This window comes from Corvus cornix, chromosome 12 (genome assembly GCF_000738735.6).
Source record: "Corvus cornix cornix isolate S_Up_H32 chromosome 12, ASM73873v5, whole genome shotgun sequence".
Taxonomy (NCBI): Eukaryota; Metazoa; Chordata; class Aves; order Passeriformes; family Corvidae; genus Corvus; species Corvus cornix.
This window is the reverse complement of record NC_046342.1, coordinates 3,871,284-3,894,673: the sequence shown is the minus strand read 5'-3', so window position 1 is coordinate 3,894,673 and position 23,390 is coordinate 3,871,284. Positions and strand designations below refer to the sequence as shown.

General features: G+C 48.1%; 1 protein-coding gene across 4 annotated transcripts in view; it reads left to right on the top strand.

Moving 5' to 3' along the window:
- Positions 1-23,390, top strand: part of RAD54L2 (RAD54 like 2) — a 68,345-nt gene that overhangs the window by 41,851 nt on the left and 3,104 nt on the right. For 3 of the 4 annotated variants that reach the window (XM_039558638.1, XM_019280390.3, XM_019280391.3), the window contains 20 exons: positions 4,393-4,591; positions 5,991-6,130; positions 7,672-7,803; positions 8,530-8,762; positions 9,252-9,434; positions 9,709-9,842; positions 10,540-10,736; positions 11,248-11,590; positions 12,846-13,023; positions 13,504-13,755; positions 14,303-14,421; positions 14,727-14,842; positions 15,851-15,950; positions 16,289-16,494; positions 17,732-17,907; positions 18,634-18,830; positions 18,943-19,139; positions 19,643-19,732; positions 20,309-20,401; positions 20,618-22,152. In XM_039558638.1, the coding sequence (XP_039414572.1) occupies positions 4,393-4,591; positions 5,991-6,130; positions 7,672-7,803; positions 8,530-8,762; positions 9,252-9,434; positions 9,709-9,842; positions 10,540-10,736; positions 11,248-11,590; positions 12,846-13,023; positions 13,504-13,755; positions 14,303-14,421; positions 14,727-14,842; positions 15,851-15,950; positions 16,289-16,494; positions 17,732-17,907; positions 18,634-18,830; positions 18,943-19,139; positions 19,643-19,732; positions 20,309-20,401; positions 20,618-21,606 (4,274 nt within the window). In that variant the 3' untranslated portion in view covers positions 21,607-22,152. Of the gene's footprint in view, positions 1-4,392; positions 4,592-5,990; positions 6,131-7,671; positions 7,804-8,529; positions 8,763-9,251; positions 9,435-9,708; positions 9,843-10,539; positions 10,737-11,247; positions 11,591-12,845; positions 13,024-13,503; positions 13,756-14,302; positions 14,422-14,726; positions 14,843-15,850; positions 15,951-16,288; positions 16,495-17,731; positions 17,908-18,633; positions 18,831-18,942; positions 19,140-19,642; positions 19,733-20,308; positions 20,402-20,617; positions 22,153-23,390 lie in introns of those variants that run through there. The other variant, XM_039558640.1, reaches the window with a different exon arrangement.

Sequence of the window (23,390 nt, the reverse complement as noted above, 5' to 3'; positions counted from 1 at the left end):
TCTAGCTAGCCCTGTTAGCTGGCTAGTAACTGAGTGGGCAAGGAAGTTACCAACTTACACGGTAGTTTGTCCACTGAGGGGTCTCTTGGATCTTCTTATGCAGCAACCTCAGGTCGGAGACCCTCAGATCTTCTTCTGAATAGGAATTTCCGTACTCCTAGGAATGCTGACTGTTGCTAGAGCCAAACTGTGGATGCACAGACACTTGGACTTACTGAGGTCTTCCTTGGAGCATGGAGATTGGCTATAACACTGTTTTTCACTTACCTTGGTGTCAGAAGACTGTGTCACACCTCAAAACACCCTGCAGCTTCGTGACACTTTGCAGCAACCTGAGCCATTTTGCAGAGCAGGCTGTGTCGAGAGCAATTCACTGCTGAATTGATGATGCTAGAGAATATTCTTCAGGCTGAATCCTGTGCTGTTTTAAGGGAAGTTTGAGAAGGAGGTGATGAGGTGAGTTTTATAAGCTTGGCTGCAATGGGAAGTGCCTGACTGTGGGACAAATCTTTTGCTGTATTACACATCATGAGTCACAGCTGTGTGCAGTGTTTAGGGACAGCTCTGGCAGTCACACCACATAGGGAGCATCTGAAGCAGAGTTACACACAGCAGTCACAACTCTCTTACAGAGATTTCTAAACTGTAATACTGTGGCGTGCTAGTGTTGGTCAAGAAACCAAACACCTCCCTCTATTTGTATGTTTTTCTGGGGGTGGTGGTTGCTGCTGCTTATTGAGCAAAGAAAACTGGCAATCTCTGGCCTGCAGCACAAATCAGAGCCATGCTATAACCAGGTCTGTTGGGTTTTGAGAATGCAGGTGCATTTCACACCTCTGAATTCTCGAGAAAGGATAGTCATGCCCCTCTTGGCATTCAGGGTACCTTGCAGGGCAGACTGCCTGGGTGCGTGCAGGTGTCCATAACCAAGAGCTACTGGGAACTGTTTGGGAATTTCTCAGACAGAGAGCTATAACCCACCTGAAGGAGCAGCTGCATTGATGCTACCACCACTTCCCTTGGGAGATCCTATTTGTGGATGTGGTGAGGACAGTGCAAAACATGGAATGAAGCTGGTGTGAACCGGGTGATTCTTGGTGCCCACAGTGGGTAACCTTGGGGTAGATTTACATCCTTGCCAACAACCACGTCTGACCCATGGCTGTCTTCTGCTGGGCAGACTTGGGCCTGCTTTTTCTGATGTGGCTCATCTTGCTGTGCAGGGGTGTGCTGATTTGTCACCCCCAGGCTGTGGCAATGCTCTCCTCAAGGAGGTAGCCCAGGTCTTCCTAGAGCGTACAGCAGCTCCAGCGTGATCAGACGGTTGTGAACGTGCAAAGGTGGCTGATGAATTTTTGTGTTGTGTAAAAAGCTACTTGTATAACCATGTCAGAGTAGCGTGTTGAGCTCCTGTTACAAAACTGTAATTACATTTCTGTTGTAGGTGTAGGTTTGGCAAAATTGGGGCAGGATTATTCCATTGATTACCTTATGGGACCTATTCAACGAGGCTGTTCCCACACTCCCTCCAACCCAAAGATCTGACCTTTGTTCTTATACAAAATAGGTGTTTGTGTGTTTAGTTATTGTTTCTTAATATGTTTCTGTCCCAGTGTGGGTCCCAGGTACACAGCTTGGAGCTCACTGTGCTGGAGAGCAGCCACACAACTGCAGTGGAGAGCCTTGCTTTTCATCTGGGTTAGATTTAGGCTGTGCACATAATCAGGAGTTTAATACAAAGCAGCAACAAAAATAATTCCTGCTTGTAACTGCCAGCTCATGCCACAGGTGTGGTGGGAGCTGTTGCAGGGTTAGGCTTGTGATTTTATCATGTTAGTTAAACTTTGTGAAAAGCTTTATTTGTGGTGGTGGCAAGGATGGGAGCAGCCTCGGGAAGCCGGCTGTCCCCTGAATCCCACTGCAGCTGAATCAGTGAGATGTTTGGAGCTGTCACTAGCATGGAAGAGCTCTCTTGATGCATATGTGTCAGGAATGTGGGCTGAGGCACAGATTGTGTTCCTCACCTCAGAACTTGTATTGGCAGGACAAACACCAGCCTGAGCAGACATGGCTGTGGTGGATGAGGGCTTGTACTCAATGCAGGACCAAATTTATCATCAAATTTTGGGCTTCAGGCTCCTGCTCAGATGAGAATTATATTTTAAAAACCCTATCTGATCCAGCTGTGTGTAGGTTTCACCAGAGCTTCTGTTACATATCATTAAGAGGAAAGAAAAGGTAAAATGCAGAAATGGAATGAGTCTGCATAGGGATTGCACAACGTATATGAAAACACAGAGGAGGCATAATAATTTGGGCTCCTGAGCCTTTAGGTTTTGTTATTATCGCCTTTGTCCTGAAGACACCCTTGCCTGGCACAAGGTAGGTGGCAGGGTGGCTGCTGGAGGAGGTGACCTGGGCAACTGCTGGAGTGTGGGGAAGGAAGCGCTTCCTCTTCCCAACAGGCATGACTTTGTGCTCTCTGGTGCCTTGTCAAGGTCCTCCGGGCCCAGGGTGAGATGGCAGCAGTGTAACCATGGCAGTGTTTGTCTCCGGTTTAATGACTCATCCCGGAGCATGTGATCACGTGTGCAGCCTCCCTGCTTCCCTTTGCCCTATTTCATCCAATCTTTTGATCTAGTTATATAACCAGGAGTCGAGAGGGGCGGGGGGAAGGAAACAGTGCTGAATTGCAGGTGACTAAAATGTGACTAAAATGTGTCTGTAGCTCAAATAGCAGAGTTGTTGTCTGGGAAGCCTGAGAAACCGGGTTTATTCCCAGCACAGCTCTCTGTCTGCAAGTGATCTGATGCTTGATATCTGAGCTTGTAAGTCTAAAGAGGCATGGTGGGAGGACAGGGCTCCAAGACCTTGGCTGTGGTAGGAGAACTGCTGTGCTTGTAGCAGTGAACCCCTTTGCGTTTATCTTCATATGCATAAGTCTCCTTGCATTCATCACGAGATCTATTTCATCCCATAAGCTGTGGATACCTGGTTTTCCAGTATGTGTAGGGCTTGCAGAGACAGATACTCAGAGAAATGTTTGAGCTGCTCTGCTGGTACTGGTCCATGGTGGGCTGAGCTCTGAAGTACTAAATGTGTTCTGACATAGACTTGGAGCAAATGCTGGGGTGGGTCTGGTGGGATGTCTGGAGAGGAAGTTTGCAAAGTTGGTGCTTTTGAACAAGGTGTGAATCTACTTCTTGTCATCTCAATTTTAAGATGTGATACTGGAGATAAGGTTAATTTAATGGGCATATGAATGTGACAGCTGCAGGTGCAATGTGCTGTACTGAAGCATCCTTCATTTAAGCTCCCAGCATTTTGAGAAGGAATGGTCTCTGTCTCCAGATCCCTCAGAGTCACAATGTGATGCTTGTTGGTTCTGTATTACTTCATCTGCCACATTCTTCTGTGCTGATGTCTTCTTTCTTTCAAAGTTTAAGTGTCATTTCAGTTCAGTCATTAGCTCGGATACACAATGTAAGCAAGAAAGCTGATTACAGGATGAGGTTCAGGGTATCTCTTTGCCTGACACAAGGGGACAAGATGCTTCAAAGAAGCTATTACAATGCTTGTCAGAAGCAGATTGTTTCAAGGGAAGCTTTTGAACAGAAACGTTTCCTTTCTTTGCTCTGGAAGTATTATCTTGGTCACTGGCAGCCTGTTGAAGAGCGAAGTGTCACACAGAACAAGGTGTCATTTCACATTGTGCTTTAAGAGTGGAATCAGGCACAACTTGGAAGTCTGAAAGTAGGAGAATTAAGAGAAAAAGGAGTGTGTGTGATTTATAATGTAGAAAGGGTATTGCACTTATGTTTTGTTCGAAAAAAAACTTGTTGGAGGTTACCATTTAAACCATGAGAGTGAAGCCTGGTACTAAAACCACTGAGCTGCCTGCTGAGCCATGACCCAGTGTTTGAACCAGATAACCTTTTACATGCTGTGTTCTGTTGACTTGGGAGATGGTTACAGGTGTCATATACAGGGAAATTTCTGCCCTGCTTGAATGATGTGAAGCAAAGAGATTCAAGTTCCTTGTTTTAATCAGAGCTCCTCAGGCCCCCATAGGAAAACAGACTCTTGGGATAGCAAGTGCTCCACATGGACCTAAATAATTTTATCTTGTTTTCTTGTCAGGACACTTCTGGGCTGTGTTGAGGGGTGTTAGTCTTGGCTTTCACTGGGGACAGACCCTTCACTGTAGAACTTTTTAACTCTCTTTGACTGTCAATAAGGACCCCAGTTTTGACCCTCAGAGTGACATGCTTGCAAATGAGTGAGAGTAGGGCTTGTCGGTTCCCATTTGGCTCAAATCCTGCTGAATGCTCATGGAAAAGCCAGCTGCCAGCCTGGCACAGCTGTTGCCATGTCATGTTCTTCCCCTTGCAGACCAACCCCAGGAAGCCGTGTTCAGCGGTGACCATGCGGAGCACGCGGAGGATGGAGAATGGCAGCGCTCGACTTCAACTACCTCATCTCAGAGCGAGCGGGCAGAGCAACTCTTGCAGAACCAGCACAAGAGCCTGGCCTCTGAGGACACCAAAAAGAAGAGGGCTCAGAAACCGTCTCACATGCGGAGGAACATAAGGTGAGCAGCAGCAGCAGGACAGAAAGAGCTTGGGTCACATATGGTGATGAAAACAGAATCTCTGCACTTTACTTCTGAGCTACGTTGTGCCACTGCTGGCAAACCAGATGGTTTTTCTTTTCCAAAACCTTAGGATTTCACCAGTGGGAGTAGAGTGATCTCAGACTGAAGTGCTGCATGTGGGTGCAGACTTGTTTGGTATTTCAGAAGAGTGAATATTTGGTTATGGAATGTATTGCAAAAATTGTGTAATTGGTGCTGTTTTTTGAGAGATGTAAATGAAAAACAGTACTACCATTAAGTAAATATCAGATATTTGCCGAGGTGAATCCTATTGCAAACAGCCTAAAATGCAGTCCTTTCCTATACTGTCCTGGGTACTTGTTGGCAGGAGTGCTGATGCTATGACTGGTGACTGAAATGTTGGAAGTCAGTTTCACCTGGATTTTATAGAGCAGTAGTTGTTTGATTGTGTAATTCACTGCATATTCTGGGACAGGTTGTGAGGTGGTAAATCACTAGGAAATTTTGCTCAAGAGAGTTTTCTAAGCTCAGAGGAGAACTAATGGAGCAGGAACTCGTGTGGCAGCAAGTGGCTCTCATGCCCTGTGCTGGTGGTCTTTGGTTCGTATTTAAGCTTGTGCAGATTGATTTTCTTAAAGCCTGAAGGAAGAAGCATTGAATAGACCTTGGAAAATGAGACTTCATTAGGATGAGTGAGATGTCCCTGAAGTGTGGGCTTGGGTGGTTTTAAAGGCTAGTTTGAAGAAGCTGGATTTTACCACTGCTTGTACTGCACCACTCCTCTGGCAAAAGCACCTTCATTTCCAGGACTGGACATGTGACACTGAAGCAGGGGAAAAGCAACTTCTGGAAGTAAATAAAATTACCTGTAAAGGGGAGGTGCTTTGACAGAATGCCTTGAAACAATTGTTAAAACCATTAGAGATCCTAGCTCCTGAAAATGCTGTCAGAAGAGAATCAGGGTGATGACTTTTTGTGGAGGAATTGATGCATTTTCTTCCCATGTATCTTATTTGCATGATTTTGTGCATTTTGTGTTTATAAACTGCATATCAATAAAAAACATCCTTTTAGGTAGAAGAACTAGTCTCTGGTAACCTAGTTTAAGTATGTCCTTACCCACTTATATTTATCCTCCTTTCATTACTTTGCTTCTGTCAAACTTTTGTCTTTTCCTTGACTGATAGTAGTGTTACCTGTAGTTGGGAAGCGCAGTGTTGAAATAGCTGTAGAATTTGCCCATATATTTTGGAGGATGGTGTTCCTACTTTGTGTGGCTGACAGAATACCTGGAGCTTGTCAGTCATCTTTGCAGCCATTCACATTTCCGGAAGAAATTGAGTTGTAACCAAGCCATATTTGCTCCTGTGTTCAGAAAGCTGTTGCGTGAGGACCAACTGGAAGCCGTGACAAAGGCAGCCCAGCAGGAAGAGTTGGAGAGAAGGAAACGGCTTGAGCAGCAGCGGAAGGATTATCCAGCCTCTATACCAACTGTACCCTTGGAGTTTCTTCCTGGTAAGCACTGGGAGATGCCAGTCAAAGCAAGAGTTTTAAGGATAGAAGCTGAATGAGGAAGGTAGTGCCGTGCTTGTCCATGACAGGACAAGGGGTAATGGTTTTGACCTAAAGGAAGGTAGATTCAGGCTAGATACAAGGAAGAAATGCTTTACAATGAGGGTGGTGAAACACTGGCACAGTTGGTGCAGAGATGTCGTAAGTGCCCCACCCCTGGAAACATTCAAGGTCAGGATGGACTGGGCTTTGAGCAACCAGATGTAGTTGAAGATGTGTCTGCTCAGTGCAGAACGGTTGGACTAGATGACCATTGAAGGGTCTTTCCAACCCCAAAAATTCTGTGATTCTATGCTGTCCTTGGACTTTCAAGTGTAAACTCTTGGAACAGCAGTTCCAAACCACTTGTAGGTTCAGTGTGGGCAGTTCCACTTTGGAACTTGTTTTGTGTCAAGATACAAGTTGCTTGGTGAAAGGTGCCAGGTAATGTTTGTTGAAGATATTTTGACACATTAAGTGTGTGTAGGGGGATGCTGAAACAGAGGTCTCATCTTTCCAGCTGGTATGGGAGCTTAAACCAACAGGCTTGGCAGAAATGCCAGATCCTGTTTGTCCTGGGAATGGTCTGGTACAGGGGATACTGGAACAATAGACTGGGTGCACATATGTTGGTGATATAACCTTGGCCTTCCTTGCATGTTTCAGCAAGCAGTGAGTTGCAGGCAGTATAAATGGTTAAGCATCACTCATGTCTTTGGGTGAATATATCATCTTACATTGTTTCCTAACCTGGATCATTTTGGTGATTTAGTTTATAGCACAGCTTCAAAAGGTGCAAAGGGAGAGAAGTGCAGCTGGATGTTGTGTTAGGGGTAAGGAGTTCTTGAGTTGGCCTTGCCTCTTAAGGAAATATATATTCTCCCTTATATGCAAGAGTTAAAAACACTTCTACATGTGGGAGAAGGAATCAGAGCTGTTTAAAACACTTTAACTGTTGCAGAGTGGGTTCAGCCCCAGAAGAACATCATTGCTTGCTGTGTCAGTGCAGTGGTGCTGTTTGGCCCCATTAGCCTCTCTCCCCACATGGCAGCACTAGAAACATACAAACAAACGCTCTTGATCACCAAAAGTTGTTTATGATGTGTGGGATGTAATGATTACAGTGTCCCTATTAACAAAGGGCAGTTATCATCCCTTCAGCAGTTGGTACTTTCTCTGCTGGGTGAAACACAGCTTTTACTGAGGCCAAAAAAGAGAGAAACAAAGGGCTTTAGCATGTTGTATGGTCAGTGTGCCCCAGTCAGGGCATGAAACAGAGGGTGCCATCAGCAATGGGCTTTTGTTTCAGCATACTGAGAAAGGAGGAGAGTGTGACCCAGGAAGCTGAGTCATAGCAGTATTGTAGACAGTGAGAGTCTGTTATGGAAAATTCCAGGACTAAGTTATTGGAGCTAAGTGGAAGGAAATACTGTCTGGGTTTTGAACAGTTTTGTCTCCTGCTCCATTATTATGAATTACTTACTGTTTGTAATTTATGTTTGTAGAGGACATCGTTTTCAGAACAGCAGAGGCGACCCAGCTCCCCCCTCAGGTCCTGGCTGAGGAAGTGATCTGCCTTGATAGTACCAGCAGTGGCAGTGAAGATGATACTAAAGGAAAAAACAGCATTAAAGATGGTAAGGGACCAATTGCCTCAGCCTGCTCTTCTCACAATATGCTGTTTATTCAGCCACAAGTCTGTTTTCATCTGGTCAGATGCTCCAGTGGTGAATCACTTCAGATTTTTGTAGGCCTATTGGTTTCCAGTTATATGGGCAGTTCTGACCTGTGAGTCCTAAAATGACACCTATAAAATGGTCTGTCAGGCCTTCTTGTGAACTCGTGTTTATTTCTGCTTTATAAATGCACTGAACTTTGCTCAGTGCGTTGCTGAAGAATGCTTACAGGAGATGTGGCATCATTTGCTGTGTGTAAAAGGAGCATCTAAGTATTCAGATATGCAGCTGAAAGTGGGTTTTGTGTTCCTTGTCCCAAATGGATCTAACCTGACTCCTTGGTGATCCTTAGGCATTGCATCAGTAGATAAAATTCATGTCTGGGTTTGGGAATTAAGAGACCATATGGAGGAGAATGTAAAACACTCAGAAACTGTCTCATGTTCTCTTTGGATCAGCCCAGACTAATGTTCCCTGAAACATTTGGAAGCCAGGGAAGCCGATGCTTTCATATGCTGGTCTGAGAGGCCTGATGTGTGCCTGCTTGTTCAGGATACGTGATTAGGCCAGTTGGAATTGCAAAAGCTGGGGGTAGCCTTATTTCCTGATAGTTTTTTTCCATTCGTGATAAACCCTGACGTCAAGTTAACTTTGTCCTTATTCTCTCCTGTTTTGGTTACTTTACAGAAGTGATTGAGCTGAGCTCAGGAGAGGATGATGCCTTCCAAATTGTGGACAGCAGTGACTCTGGCAATGAAGGGGAGGACGATGGCAGTGAAGAGAGCAGTGGCTCTCATGTGAATGATGCCTTAAATCAGTCAGATGCTCTGGGGCAAGTCATCGTCAACATCAATCATCCACCAAATGAGGAGGACATTTTCCTGGCTCCCCAGCTTGCACATGCAGTAAAACCTCATCAGGTAGGCTTTGTTAGCCTCAAAAATGCACTTAATTCAGGCAAGCCTGCATGGGAATCTCAGCAGAACTTCTTTGGTGAGCCATGTGACCAGTCTGGTTGTGGTGCTGGCTGTTGTGGACAGTCAAATGATAAGGCTGAATTAGAGGAAGGCCAAGGCTCTGTATAACTTGGGCTATTGTTATAATCAAACCTTTGGTATATTTAGATGAACTTTTAAAAAATAAGATTATATCTATAAACAAACTAATCAACCCCAATTCATATTCTCTGGCTACAAATTAATTTTGATGATATGTTCTCAAGAAATTCTGTGAGCATCTGAAAATACTGAGTTTCTGAGCCTTCCCAAGATTAGAGTACTTTAGTGAACTTGAAACATCCTCTTTATATTTTCATGGTCCTCATGTACTTGCCACTCTGTAAATACATACCCATCTTGGGCTTTTCTTTCCTCCCACCGTTCTAATACCTTTTTCACTTTTCTGCCTAGATTGGTGGGATCCGATTCCTATATGACAACTTGGTCGAGTCCTTGGAGAGATTTAAAACCAGCAGTGGGTTTGGGTGTATTTTAGCACATAGCATGGGCCTGGGAAAGACCATACAGGTCATCTCTTTCTTGGATGTACTTTTTCGGCACACGGAGGCAAAGACTGTTCTTGCCATTGTACCTGTAAGTAGCCATGTGAAGGGCTGGCTGAGGGGCTTCCTTGCACTGCTTCTTTCTTTGCATAGAGAAGGTTGATTAGTGTCCCATCATACATCAAGTTTTATCACATCCTTGCTGCTCTTCCCTCTCTATCATTCCCTTTGTTCCTGAATTTACATGTTGTGAGCTGCTGCTTCCGTCTGAGCACACTGGATGTCACTCCCTAATCTCATTTTTGCTCTTAAAAATCCTAAGTAACTCAATCAAGTTTAAATCCTTCTGTGGCTAATTTTTTCAGGTGAATACGCTCCAAAACTGGCTAGCAGAGTTCAACATGTGGCTCCCAGCACCTGAAAGCCTTCCTGCTGATTATAACTCCAAAGAGGTCCAGCCCCGCACCTTCAAAGTCCACATCCTGAATGATGAACACAAGTAGGTGACAGTAAAAGCTTTTCTGAGCTCTTGGCTCAGGGACCTCTGCTTCTCTCTGGATCATTTTCCTTGCATGGATGAGGGCAGTGCAGTGGTCCTGGGGAATTCTCAGTTCATTGGCTCTATTCATACACCTACCTGTTGAGGTCTTCACCTTCAGGGTGGGATATATGTGAATCTGCTGATGTCACTCCAGCCATGTGGCCAGGATCTGATGTACTGTGGTGGACTGAGCAAAGACAGTGTCTTCATCTGAACCAGTTCTGAGCAGGCTGGAAGGGAAGGAAGCCTGAGGGACAGGAGCATTGGAGGAGACAACAGGGGATAAACAACCGAAGATTAAAACCATGTGCACTGGCAGCTCATTCTGAAAATGGTTTTTGCAGAGGCAGACTCAACAGCTCTATAAAAAGGGAGCTCTTTGAGTTTGATATGCTTGTGTGCATGACAGACTTCTACACCTCAGTTCCTGTAAGGATTTGTCAGTCTCAACACTGCTATCCATGGCCCATAAAAGGCTTTTCTTCCCCTCTGTATCAGTTTGTTTCCCAAAGAAATTTAATTGTATCCCTCCATCTGGTTTGATGTGAGAAAAGTGCTTTAATTAATGCATTGGTCTTTTTTCTCAACAGACTCCAATCCAGTGATTCAACCTGAAACTGGAGTAAAGCTTACAGTTTATTTGGTTGTTTTGTAGGACGACAGCTGCACGTGCAAAGGTGGTGAATGACTGGGTGACAGAAGGTGGTGTGCTGCTGATGGGATACGAGATGTACCGTCTCCTCTCACTGAAGAAGTCCTTTGCCACTGGCAGGAAGAAGAGAACAAAGAAACAAACTGGCCCTGTCATTATTGACTTGGATGAGGAAGACCGGCAGCAGGAGCTTCTGAAAGGTGGGAAGTCAGCCCTCGAGGGAGAGTGTGACTCTGCTGTCAGCTGGCTGTCAGCTGTGGCAGCACAAGGAAACAACCTGTAACTTGCTTTTAACATGATCAAACTTTGCTGGGCAGGATTGTGTCTTTGGAAGGAGAAGGTTGTTGTGCTTTGTCTGAGTCTTTAGTTTCTTGAAAGAGCTGCAAGTGTGGAATTCAGTACACTGAACTGTGGGATTTGTCAGTGTGAGATTTGCCCCTCTGATTTGATGCAAGACACCCAACTTGATGCAATGCAGGTCATTGAGCAGAAATCAAGGAGCAGTCATGTTTGCTCATTACCACATTTTGCTAAATCAGAACTAGTGTCTAGTCATATGTTATCTCCTGCATCAGCCTTGCTCTCTGCACCCATAGATACTGCTTTTTTGTCTTTCAGAACTACCCCTCTTTTATGAAGCTGGTGACCTTATAAAATCAGAACTTTGTCTTATCCATCTCTAACTAAAACGTAATGTTCCTTTGTCCTCAGGGATTGAGAAGGCTTTGTCTCGCCCCGGCCCAGATGTGGTTATTTGTGACGAAGGACACCGGATAAAGAACTGCCATGCCAGCACTTCCCAGGCGCTCAAGAACATCCGCTCGCGCCGGCGGGTGGTGCTGACTGGGTACCCGCTGCAGAACAACCTCATCGAGTACTGGTGCATGGTGGACTTTGTGCGGCCTGACTTCCTGGGCTCGCGGCAGGAGTTCAGTAACATGTTTGAGCGGCCCATCCTGAACGGGCAGTGCATTGACAGCACCCCCCAGGACGTGCGGCTGATGCGGTACCGCAGCCACGTCCTGCACAGCCTGCTGGAGGGCTTCGTGCAGCGGTGAGTCCACAGGGAGTTCTCAGGGGTGTAGGCCATGCAAACAGCTCCTTCATCCCAAGTTACTTGGCTTGTTGGCTGTGTTTATGTACTACAACTAAATCTGGCTGCCTTATTGAATCGTGGAGTCATTTAGGTTGGAAAAGCCCTGTAAGATCATCAATTCCAACCGTTAACCCAGCAGAGCCACCACTAAACCTTGTCCCCAAGTGCCACATCTACGAGTCTTTTAAATCCCTCCAGGGTTCGTGACTCCACCACTTTCCTGAACTATCTGTTCCAATGTCTGACTACCCATTCCATGAAGAAATTTTTTCTAATATCCAATCTAGACTGCCCCGGCATAATATGAGGCCATTTCCTCTTGTCTTACTACTGTTACCTGGGGGAGAAGAGATTGTCCCCTACGTGGGTATAACCTACTTTTAGGTAGTTGTGGAGAGAGAGAAGTCCCCCCAAAGCCTCCTTTCCTCCAGGCTGAGCCCCCTCAGCTGTTTCTCATCAGACTTGTGCTCCAGACCCTTCCCCAGCTCCATTGCCTGAATCTGGACATGCTCCAGCACCTCACTGTCTTGTAGTGAGGGGCCCAAAACTGAACCCAGGATTCAAGGCAGGGCCTCACCAGTGCTGAGTACAGGGGGAGGGTCACTGCCCTGGCCCTGCTGACCACACTAAAGTTGGTTTGCTTTGGTACCACAGACTCTGATATTAGAGAACTATACGTCTAACTGCCCCAGAGTGACCTCAGGTTTATTTTGATGGCTTAATAGCCAATTTGGTTGTGCGCTTTGTGACATTCTTATCCAAGGATCTGAAACTGTTTCATGAAAATGTTAAGAAAAATGACAGTGACTCCACCACTCTGGAAACAAACCAGCATTTTTTTCTCAGATGAGGATTCTAAGATGATGGTCTGAAGTGTCTTAATCATTGGCAGAGCTGAAAATAGACTTTACGCCTTTTTTCTATTTTTCAGCTACCATGGAAAACAGGACTTTCATCACCCTCTTAACTCTGTGACCTGTGCTAGAAGATTGTAATGTTTGAGGTCTTTGTAATTGTGTTTACAATTGGTATTTGGCTGCAGGAAGAGTATCTCAGAAGTGACATGCATTAGAGAAACATGCAATTTAGAAGTCCTTCTCCCTGCAGCCGGGTGGGCAAGAACTCAAATCTTACCCTACAGGCAGCCACAGGGAGTTCATATTGGGAAATTCCCTTCCCTGTATTTATCTCACTGTTTTTATTTCCTCCACAGGCGAGGCCACAACGTGCTGAAGGTTCAGCTCCCATCTAAGGAAGAACATGTCATTCTGGTACGTCTGTCCAAGATCCAGCGGGCCCTTTACACGGAGTTCATGAACCGGTTCCGAGATGCAGGCAACAGTGGCTGGCTGGGACTGAACCCACTCAAAGCTTTCTGTGTCTGTTGTAAGGTAGGTTTTAGCAGAAGATGCAAAGAAGTGTTCTAATATGTTGGGGAAAGGGGAATGTAAGTCAGAAGAGGAGGTGAAAGAAGGCCGGGGACATCATCTCTCCCCAGAGTGCTCTGCAGTGGTTCAACAGTATTGTTATCTTTGCTGCCAGAACTGGACTGCAGGGATGTTAAATGTCTCTTTCAAACTGTGCAAGAAACCTGCTGCCGTCAGCTGAAACAGTCTGGGCTGGTATCTTAAACTGCATAACTTTACCTGCTGTAGTGCAAACAGGCAGCTTCCTCTGCTTTTGTGCTGTGTGGGGTGCACAGTGACCTCCTGGTTTGTTCTCAAGGAAAGAATTGGGCACTTCAAAAGATATGAGAGCCAGAAGAAATATTAGTTCCTTCTTTTGAATAGCTATGGGGGCTTTCAGGTCACAATCATTGGCAAGCAGCAGACTAGTGCAGGTCTAACCACTTTCTTTCTTTATCCCTTCAGATCTGGAACCATCCAGATGTGTTGTATGAAGCTCTGCAAAAGGAGAATCTGGCAAATGAGCAGGATTTGGATGTGGATGACCTTAGCACAGCAAGTACTAATTCCCGCTGCCAGCCTCAGGGAATTAAAGTCAAAACAGAGAGTAATACTTTGGCATCACCAGTTGGAGAAGCGACTAATAGCAAGTTCCTCCAGAGTGTTGGCTTCAACCCTTTTCAGGAGAGAGCAAATCAGGTCGTTACTTATGAGTGGGTGAGTGTCACTGCTGGAGAACTCTTGATTTGGAGAGTCTGAAAGGCTGGACAGTTTTCTGAAGCAGAGCAAAGAGAAGACTCTTCTGTTTGAGTTGTGGGTTTCTCTTATGTTCTCTTTACCACAGAGCATCTTGAAAAGCATGGTGCTAGGAGGGGTTTGTGACTCTCATGAGGTAGAAGTGCAGGCAGCACTCTTATGCCATTGCTCTCATCTGACCAAAAAGGCCGTGGACTTTGCTATTCTAAATAAAGGTGTTAGGATGAAGTTCGATCTAAATAAGATGGTGGTAAATCTAGAAGGATGGAGCAAAGCTCTTGAGATAAGAGTCATGACAGGTTAAGAGGATACTCATCAAAGAAGTTTGTCATTTGGAGCTTTCGGAATGGGAGGTAGCAGCAGTAGTTGAGAATAACATTGTCACCTCAAACAACTGGATGTAAATAACCTCATTGCCATGATTTATTTCTCTCACCTTGAGACAGGGTTGTTGAACTAAACAGGGAATGAGCAACTCCACCTGTAATAGTCTCCCGTTTCTCGGTAGGCCAAAGACATCTTGTGTGACTACCAGACGGGAGTCCTGGAGAACTCACCCAAGATGGTGCTACTTTTCCACCTAATTGAGGAAAGTGTGAAGCTTGGAGACAAGATCTTGGTCTTCAGGTAAGCAGAGTATCAACAGCTGATCCTACAGTCATTAAATACTGGAGCAGTTGGATCCCCCCTGGTACTAGCAGGTTGTTACACAGGGTGAATGGTGTGGCAGTTCCCCTTCTCTCCTTTCTTGTATTAATGTTGATTTTCATCCATGGATTTTATACTTCTGCCACTGTCACATTTACTAGTGAGGAGTGTGCTGCACAAACAGGGTTTGTAACCATCAGCTCTGTCATGGTTGGGGAAAGGTTCTGATATTCCACTTTTGCTGCTGGGGGGCTTTTTCCTGAACAGAGATCTTGGTTTTGCAGCCAGAGCTTGTCCACCTTATCTGTCATTGAAGAGTTTTTGGCAAAGAGACCGATGCCGAGTCCTCCAGGCTCAGATGGAGGAGTTCATAACTGGGTCCGAAACATCAACTACTACAGTGAGTGCAGCCTCCTCTCTTTTGTTGTGACACTGTTTGATCCTGTGAAGGACTAATTCCTGAAAGTCGCCCACCATCTCCTTTTAGTTGTCTTTGGGTGTGAAAATGCTCTGCTGAAGCATTCTTCTGATGAACCTCTTTCAGACTGTTCTTACTTCAGTTGTTTTGGAAGACAATGTCAGTTGGATGGCAGCTAGCCAGTAATTTCCAAATCCTCTTTTGACATCTTACTTAGAAGATGTTAGACATCTTTGACACCTCACTTACACACTACTGCTTTTTTAAAGTTGCAAAAAATACTTTTTGCTTCCTGTTGGCTATTTGCTAGATCTTGCTTCCAAAATCAGAATCACTGTGGAATGCTTTCACTTGCTCAAGGCTGTGAATTCCTCTCCCTTCTTCCCCAGCTTTAAATCTTTTTCTGGTATGGGTTGTAAAGTATATGTGGCTACTTTACAGGCCAGGACTGAGAAGAGTGGTGGATATGGTGTTCCTGATTTTTGCAGAGCTGCCAGAAGCAAGCTGCTGCCCAGGAACAGAGACATGACACTCCCTGCACTCCTCTACACCAGTGCTCTCTGTGCTCAGTTTCTGGGGGTTTGCCAAAGGCTTTACAATTTTGCTTTCTCTTGGTTCCTGGAGCTTCCTGCATACACGAGGCCTTTGTTCCTGTTGTTCCTGCTTGCTATCCATCTTGCCTAAAGCTGAGCCTTAATGGGCTAAATGTGTTGTAGTGCTCCCAGGCCTGGCACTGACAAGCTTGAGTAATGTTTTACTTGATCTTTCAATTGAACAAGTCCCAACCTGGCTGGCTGCATTGCACCTGCCTGGCTGGGCATATTACAGGTACAGAGTGGTCCAGTTGAGATCCTGCAGAACATGACTTGAAAAGATCCAGAACTGGTTTGGAACCAGTTTCAAAGATCAGTGTTTGGAAAGTGGGTTTGTTCTGATAGAAATCCCCCAAACATACAGAGCTTTTAAATGTATCTTTAATTTCCTTCTCAGGACTGGATGGCAGCACCTCTGCCTCGGAAAGAGAACGGCTGATTAACCAGTTTAATGATCCCAGCAACACCTCTGTTTGGCTCTTCCTTTTATCCACACGGTGAGTTGGCTGGAGCAGAAGGGCACGTGGGAGGACTCGTACTGTGTTCTGGATGCATGTCAGTTTTCAGTTCTTAACTTCCTTTGTAATATACTCTCCATGGTATGATAATGCCATCTGCTTCTGAGTTCCCTAGGGATGTAGGATTTCAGCCTTAGGCCTCTGCAACCTTAGACCTCAAGCCTGACAGTCTTGAAAACCAAACTTGGGTTTAAAGTTTGACTGGAGGAAATTTTCCATAGACCCTTTATGGACTCTTGGCTGTGATGATTGTCCCCTACGTAGAAGTTTTGGAAATTGGCCATGGCAGCAGTTTGAAATTTGCCTTAATTTTCCAGTGCTGGGTGTTTGGGTGTCAACCTCATTGGAGCAAACAGAGTGGTGGTGTTTGATGCTTCCTGGAACCCGTGCCACGACGCCCAGGCCGTGTGCCGCGTGTACCGCTACGGGCAGAAGAAGCCATGCCACATCTACAGACTGGTTTCTGATTATACCCTGGAGAAGAAGATCTATGACCGTCAGATCTCCAAGCAGGGCATGTCAGGTAAGTGTGGATGAACACAATGTTCCACTCTCAGCTTTCACTCCTCTTAGCTCCTGTAAGTCCTGTTTCTGTGGGATTTGTAACTGCTTTTTTTAAGGTTGAAAACCAGACAGAGAGGTGATAGGCACTGTCTCAGGGCTATGTTTGATGTTTGAGTTAGCATTGACGTGGGATTCTGTAAGAATTTCATGGTGGTAGAGCCAGCATCCTGCAACAAGGTTGTGGTCCCAATCCATTGCTGTGCCATTTACTTTCTCTGCTCCTCTTCTGGCTGCTGCAACAGACTGGAGACTTGGGGGGTGCTCATCCTTTGTTCCCCTCTGCCTGGGTATTGCTCATTTAAACTGGGTGTTACTCCATAAATAGCTCTGTGTCTCCGTTTTTCCTGCAGTGAGAGAGGGAAAATAGCTAAATTAAAACGTATATTGATACCTTTGACTTATAGGGCTTGCTTAGATGCCAAGAATAATCAATTCACTGTGGTTCTGACCTGCCTTTGTACCGAAAGTATCTTTCATGGTGGTTTGTGCCAGTTGTCAAGCTGCTCTCATAGAATGTGCAGCTGAGGGTTGTGGTGACCCAAAGAGAGCTCTGTGTCCTTCTTTGCTCAAAACCCAACTCCAGAGGCAGCAGTCCAGCGTGATCAGCTCAGTTTGCTGTTGTGCACTCGAGGTGGAGTCCCCTGGCAGCTGGCTTGGCTCCCAGGAGAGTCCTGGATAGAGATGTTTTCTCCATGTGCTCCCATTTGACCTGTGTGCCAGAGGGAATATTCAAGGAAAACATTCAGGCTCTTGAGAGGGAGGGAATGTGGCTGCTTTTCTGAGCTTTCCACTTTAATACATAGTTATTAATTTGAGCCTTTTTGGTGGGATTTGTGGGAGAACACATGCTGATGTGGCTGCAGTTCTGTCCCAGGACATGTATGTTTACAGCCTTGTTACATGAGGTGGGACACTAGCCACAATTAGTTTTGTGTTCCTGTTTGCCAGGAGCTTGGTGACCTACACAGCTTTGCTGAGCAGTCTGGAGCACAGGCACTTGTCAGCGTGACTTGGTCAAACAGGCTCGGCTCTGAACATGATGATTTTTCTCCTTGCCCTGACATTTACCGAATACTTCTGAGGATTGTGTAGATTGCAAGGAGGGAGCTGTGTTAGGACAGAAGTGTAGGAAGGGCAGCAGGCAGGCAGCACTGATCTCTTCCCTTCTCTGCTCACTCCATTCATCTCTTTTCCAGATCGGGTGGTGGATGATCTGAACCCAGTGCTGAACTTCACTCGACGGGAGGTGGAGAACCTGCTGCATTTTGTGGAAGAAGAATCTGACCCTGCTCAGCTCTCCCTCAATCCGAGCAAGATGAAGGAGTCTGTTCTACAATTAGCCTGTCTCAAGTATCCTCACCTCATCACCAAGGTAAGACCAGCCTGCTTCCTTGCTGGCACTGCACAGGCAGGAATGGGCCTGGAGGAGTCTGGCAGTGAGATGGGGCCATGGTGGCAAGAAGGATGCACCTGGGTGCTGGTGGGAATAGGCAGAAAATTCTCTAGAGATGACCCAAAGATCCTTGCCCTTCCCTGTGATATCTTCCACTCATTTAGAAACACCTCTGTCCTGTACAGGTTTGGGGGAAGGTTGTCAGGCATCCCTTTCTTCAACTTGGTGCTGGGTGCAAAGGTGGCAGTGGAATATCCCAGCTTGCTACCAGCTCTTTTCCTGGGGTGACTTTAAACTAAAGCTGGGACAGGCAGCACTGGCCTGTGCTGTCAGGAGTATCACTTGTGGGGTGATGCTGCAGAGTGGGCCTGTGCTAGGTGCTGTGGGGTTCTGGGGGCTGTGTGACATCGTGGCAGGCTCAGTGCTTGTGCTCTTGGCCTGGCCAAAGCTCCTCGGTTTTGCTGTGTGCTCATGCTCAGTGATGGCCTTGGCTGGGCAGGTGATGGCATTAGCTGACTGTCACCCTTCAAGATGAGCCTTGGTCACATCCACAGTGTTGTCCCCCACACGTGCTTTGCCGTGGCCAGCTCTGCCAGCCTGGGAAGGAGAAAGGCTGCCGCAGGGAGCGGGTGGCTGCCGTTCGGGGTGTGCTGGTTCCCTCTTGCGGTCTGTGGGTGCCAGAACCGCGGTGCTGTGGGGTTGCAGGAGCCTTTTCAGCACGAGTCACTGCTGATCGACCGGAAGGAGCACAAGCTGACCAAGGCAGAGAAAAAAGCAGCCAAGAAGAGCTATGAGGAGGAAAAGCGAGCATCCGTCCCCTACACCCGGCCGTCCTACGCACAGTATTACCCAGCCAGTGACCAGAGTCTGACAAGCATCCCTGCCTTTAGCCAGAGGAACTGGTGAGCACCTGCCCCTTCCCTTCTCCCCAGGCTGTAGACATGAAATGAGCAGGCAGAGGATGCTTATCCCTGTGGGGCGGGTGCTGCACTCTCCTCCCTCCTCTCTCACTAGGCGACCAGCCCTCAAGGGTGAGGACAAACCGGTGGCAAGCGTCCGCCCAGTTCAGTCCACCCCCATTCCAATGATGCCCCGGCATGTCCCCATGGGCAGTGCAGGATCAACCTCAACTTCCAACCCTGCTGTCAACTTTCCCATCAACTATCTACAGCGAGCTGGTGTCTTTGTGCAGAAGATTGTTACCACCACGGGTGAGTTGGTGCTGCTCACAGTGGGTTGGGTTGTGATGCCCATGGTAAATTGAGGATGCCCATGGTGAACTGAGGATCAGGGTGAGTTGTTGATGCCCACATGGGCTGTGGGCAGATGGGCATCAGAGCCAAAGATACTATCTCTCTGCATTTGAGTGGTTCCCCTGTGCCTGGAGGACTTTCCCTGCAGGTATGCAAGAGTCATGGACCTGGCAGATTGCTGGGAGTGAACTTTCCCTGATAGGACCTGCAGTACTGTCACTGGTGATCCTGGAGATGCTGTGCCAGGACAGCTTGGCTTTTGCTTCCTTGGTAGCCTTCCTTGGCAGCCTCTGCTGCCTTCCTGTGCTGTGTAGAAATAAATCCAGGGCTTGCTTATAGCACAGCACATAGGAGAGACAACTGCACTGCAAAAAAAGGGGTTGGTGGTGCACCTGCTCTCTCCTGGCTGTGGCTGGTGGGTAGATTAACAGGCACTATTCTGTTTCTTTCCCCACTGCCAGATATTGTGATTCCGGGTACAAACACATCCACTGATGTACAGGCAAGAATCAGTGCTGGTGAGAGCATCCACATCATCCGAGGGACAAAAGGTAATTCTGTCCTGCTAAGATTTGTGGATAGGGTCCTAGCCAGTGCTAATTAGGAAAGAAAATTATGTAAAGCCATGAATCAGTCCTTTGAGAAAAAAGAAACAAGAAGGGGACGAGGTCTAAAGTTTGCAGTGACTCTGTTGCTGCCCATGCTCTGGGTGTGCTGATGCTGCAGGGCTGTTGCAGCTGTGGCTGCTCCTGTCCCTGAGAGGAGCTGTTGAACTTCGTGGCTCAGTTCTTCCTTCTCACAATACTCACTGCAAGTCCTGAGGCAGCCAAACATTCCCTGGTTCTCCCAGAGCAAACTGTTCCAAATGTGAAGTTCCACATTTCCCACTGGCAGCACACTGGGAGGGGGTGATCTCCGGTCCAGGAAAGCTGAAAGGGTGAAAATGAAGGGTGAAGAAGGGGGTAGAAGCTCCACACTAATCTCCCTACAGGATCTGGGCTGGGCCTGTGTAGTGCTGCTGTATTGTTCTTGCCCAAGGAGCCTTGCAGGCTCACAGATTCAGGTCCTGAGCTGAGACTGGAATAGTAATGAAGTTGTTGAATAAAGTTGTCCTGCTTGTGTTCCAGGGACGTATATCCGGACCAGTGACGGTCGGATTTTTGCCATACGGACCACTGGGAAGCCAAAGGGCAATGAAGACCGTCGGACAGCTGCCTCAGGTAGGGGCCTGTGGGTGCTGTGTGGGGCTTGCACATGTGCTTTCCTACTGGAGGGTATGCGGCAGTATTCCCTGGTGTATTCCATCATGTCTGTGTTTAGAGCTGACCCCGCCATCTCCCCGAGATATTCCCACCTTCCTTTCCACTGTTGCCTCTTGGCCCACAGGTTTTTCTCTGAGGTCATCTTTCTCACCTGCCCCATCTCCTTGTTTGCAGGCTCCCAGAGCTCTTCCCTGGAGTCCACAAGCAATGGCAGACACAGTGCCTCATCCCCACAGCTCCCCAGCGCCGAGGAGCTCACTCGGCCCATCTCCCCCGACAGCCCCGAGATCATCAGTGAGCTGCAGCAGTACGCGGAGGCGGCGGCCGCGCGCGAGTCCCGCCACAGCTCTCCCAGCACCAACGCGGCGCAGGGCCACGCCGCCCGCACGGACAACGCGCCCGGAGCCACCGCCCGAGGAGCCGAGCAGCGCGTGGGGGTTCACTGCATGGCTCCCTCCGTGTCCTCGGCCCTGCCAGCCACCAGCCAGCACGGCGATGCCCACCCGGTGTTGGACTTACGGGGCAACAAGCGCAAGTCAACGTCGCCGTCGGCTCCGGAGGAGCAATCCCGGAGGCAGCAGAAGAAGCGCCAGTTGCCATCGTCCGTGCAGCCGTACGAACACGGGTACCCCGTCTCTGGTGGGTTCACCATGCCTCCTGTCTCTTTAAACCACAACCTAACCCATCCATTTGCCTCCCAGCCAGGAAACTCCTTGTACATGGGCACTGGCTCCTCTTATTACCAGCTGCCCAATTTACTCCCAGACCCTCATCTGGTGTTCCCTGTGACTACTGACCCTCTGCTGACAGCCGGCACCGCCAGCTCTTCTGCTGCTACCTCAGCCACCGCCAGCGTCCCCTCATTCATGCTAAACCCTTCTCTGACAGGGGTGCTGCCCAATTACTCGCTTCCCTTCACGCAGTCACTCCTGCCCGAGCCCAGGATGTTCGCTCCTTTCCCAGCCCCCGTCTTGCCTAGCAGCCTTCCCAGGAGCATGGCATCTGCCTACCCTGGCTACATGTCCCCTCACTCGGGCTACCCGGCTGGGGGTCTCCTTCGGTCCCAGGTGCCTCAGTTTGAACCCCAGGAGGTCCCAGAGGTGGGATGCAGCTCTAATGATGAGGACAAAGACGACGATGTCATAGAGATCACAGGGAAATAAAAAGGCCCAGCTCCTGCTCGGTCTCAGCTCTGCCAGGAGGCAAAAGTTGCAGGACCTTTTTGGGAGTCAGGATTTTCCCTCTGGGCCACGGCAGTGGGTGGAGAGGATGCAAAGGGTGTGGCGTGGGGGTGGTTTTGTTCTTTTCGTTTTGTTTTGTTGTTTTTTAGCTGTCAAGGATAAGAATTGTATTAGGGGCTGGGAGATGGGAGAGGGATAGAGTGGACCTGTGAGAGCCGGGGGAGCAAGAGCCAGGGGAGGAGGGAAGCAGCAATGCAAACTGTAGGAGTGCCTCCCCCCATGCTCTGTCTTGTCTGTCTCTGTTCTCTGTCTTGTCTGGCCGTGGAGGCTTGGTGTTGTGAGTCACTGCCCTTCTCAGGCCTGGAGGCGCGGGCTTGACCGCTGGCAGGGCCAAGCTCCTCTCACATGAACTGCCTTATCTGTGAACTTCTCCCACTGCGAGAAGGGTGGGCCAGGGGTGACTCCACCAGAGCTTGGGGACAAAGTGTTTTTAATGGGGAGGGAATGGGGAGGCTTCTACATTGTGTATGTTGGGGCAGGGAGGGAGGGGATTGATGTCAAAAAAAGACAAAACTAAAAGTTAATATACCTTGACATGAAAGAAACAAAAAAAAAAAAAAGATAAAAAAAAGAAAATACCCCACAATTTGTCACCCTCTTCAAATTCACATGAGACTAGTGTGAGGGCTCTAGGCAGGCTCCTGTGCCAGGGCTCTGGTGGGGGGCTCCCCCAGGCCCTTCTGGAGGGTCCCGTCCAAGGTAGGTTGGCCCTGTGGGTCTGATGCCACCTCTGTGTGCCAGGCCAGATGCGTGGAGCAGTGTCTTGGTGGCCATCAGAGGGGAATTCTGGTGACTTCCCTGTCTCCTGCCAGGCTGTGTGAAGGCCACGTCTCACCCTGCTGTGGCCCACCAGATCCAGGGGTGGGTGGGCTCGCTGCTGCTTCTGAACAGCACCAGGCAGTGGAGAAGGTTGGGAGGGGACACTGGACCAGTGCCAGTTGCTGTTGAATCTGTGACTGGAGGGACTTCCCCCTGCACAGAATCTCTACATTAATTTATTTCATGAAGGCATAATATTTATTGTCTGGGGGAGTCTTTCTTTCTACTTTTAAATTAATTTCCATATTAAAAAAAATAAAAAGCTGGCCTCCATCATGCAGTGGTCGCTTGTTGGGTTGTCTGTGTGGGGAGAAGCAGACGGTTGACCAAAGCCTAGCCTAGGAGCAGGGCCAACTGTGGAGGTGGCCTGTGGCTGACCTGGGTGGCACCGACTGGATGTGCCCTATCAGGGCATTCTGCCAGAGCAGGAGCTGCTCTGAGTGCTGAGCAGCTGGAGGGAGGATGGAATCCTTTTGTCATGGGGCAGGTGGAGGAGCACATGTGGAAGCCTCCTGTGCTCATTCCCAGTGAGAAGGAGAGCTGTGAGGTGTGTGGAGCTGGGAAAGCAGAGCTCTTGCTGGGGAAGTGCCTTTCCCCACACAGGGAGTGGCCCCCCCCTGCTCGGCCCCACACGTGCAGAGCCTGGTCCTGGCCCTGCCAGTGAGCACCCTGGCAGCTCCTCAGGGCCAGGGCTCCTAGGGAGAGGCTGGGATACCCAGGTGCAGCTGGACTTGGAGCATGTGACTGCGTGTGTGAACGCGCTAGGATGGACACTTGAAACCCAGGAACCTCCGTGTCACATTTGGGTGTCACCATGCAGGAGCTGTGCTTGCCTGCGTTGGATGTCCCTGAAGCTGGTGGTAGGCTGTAGGGGACCCCTAGGCCAT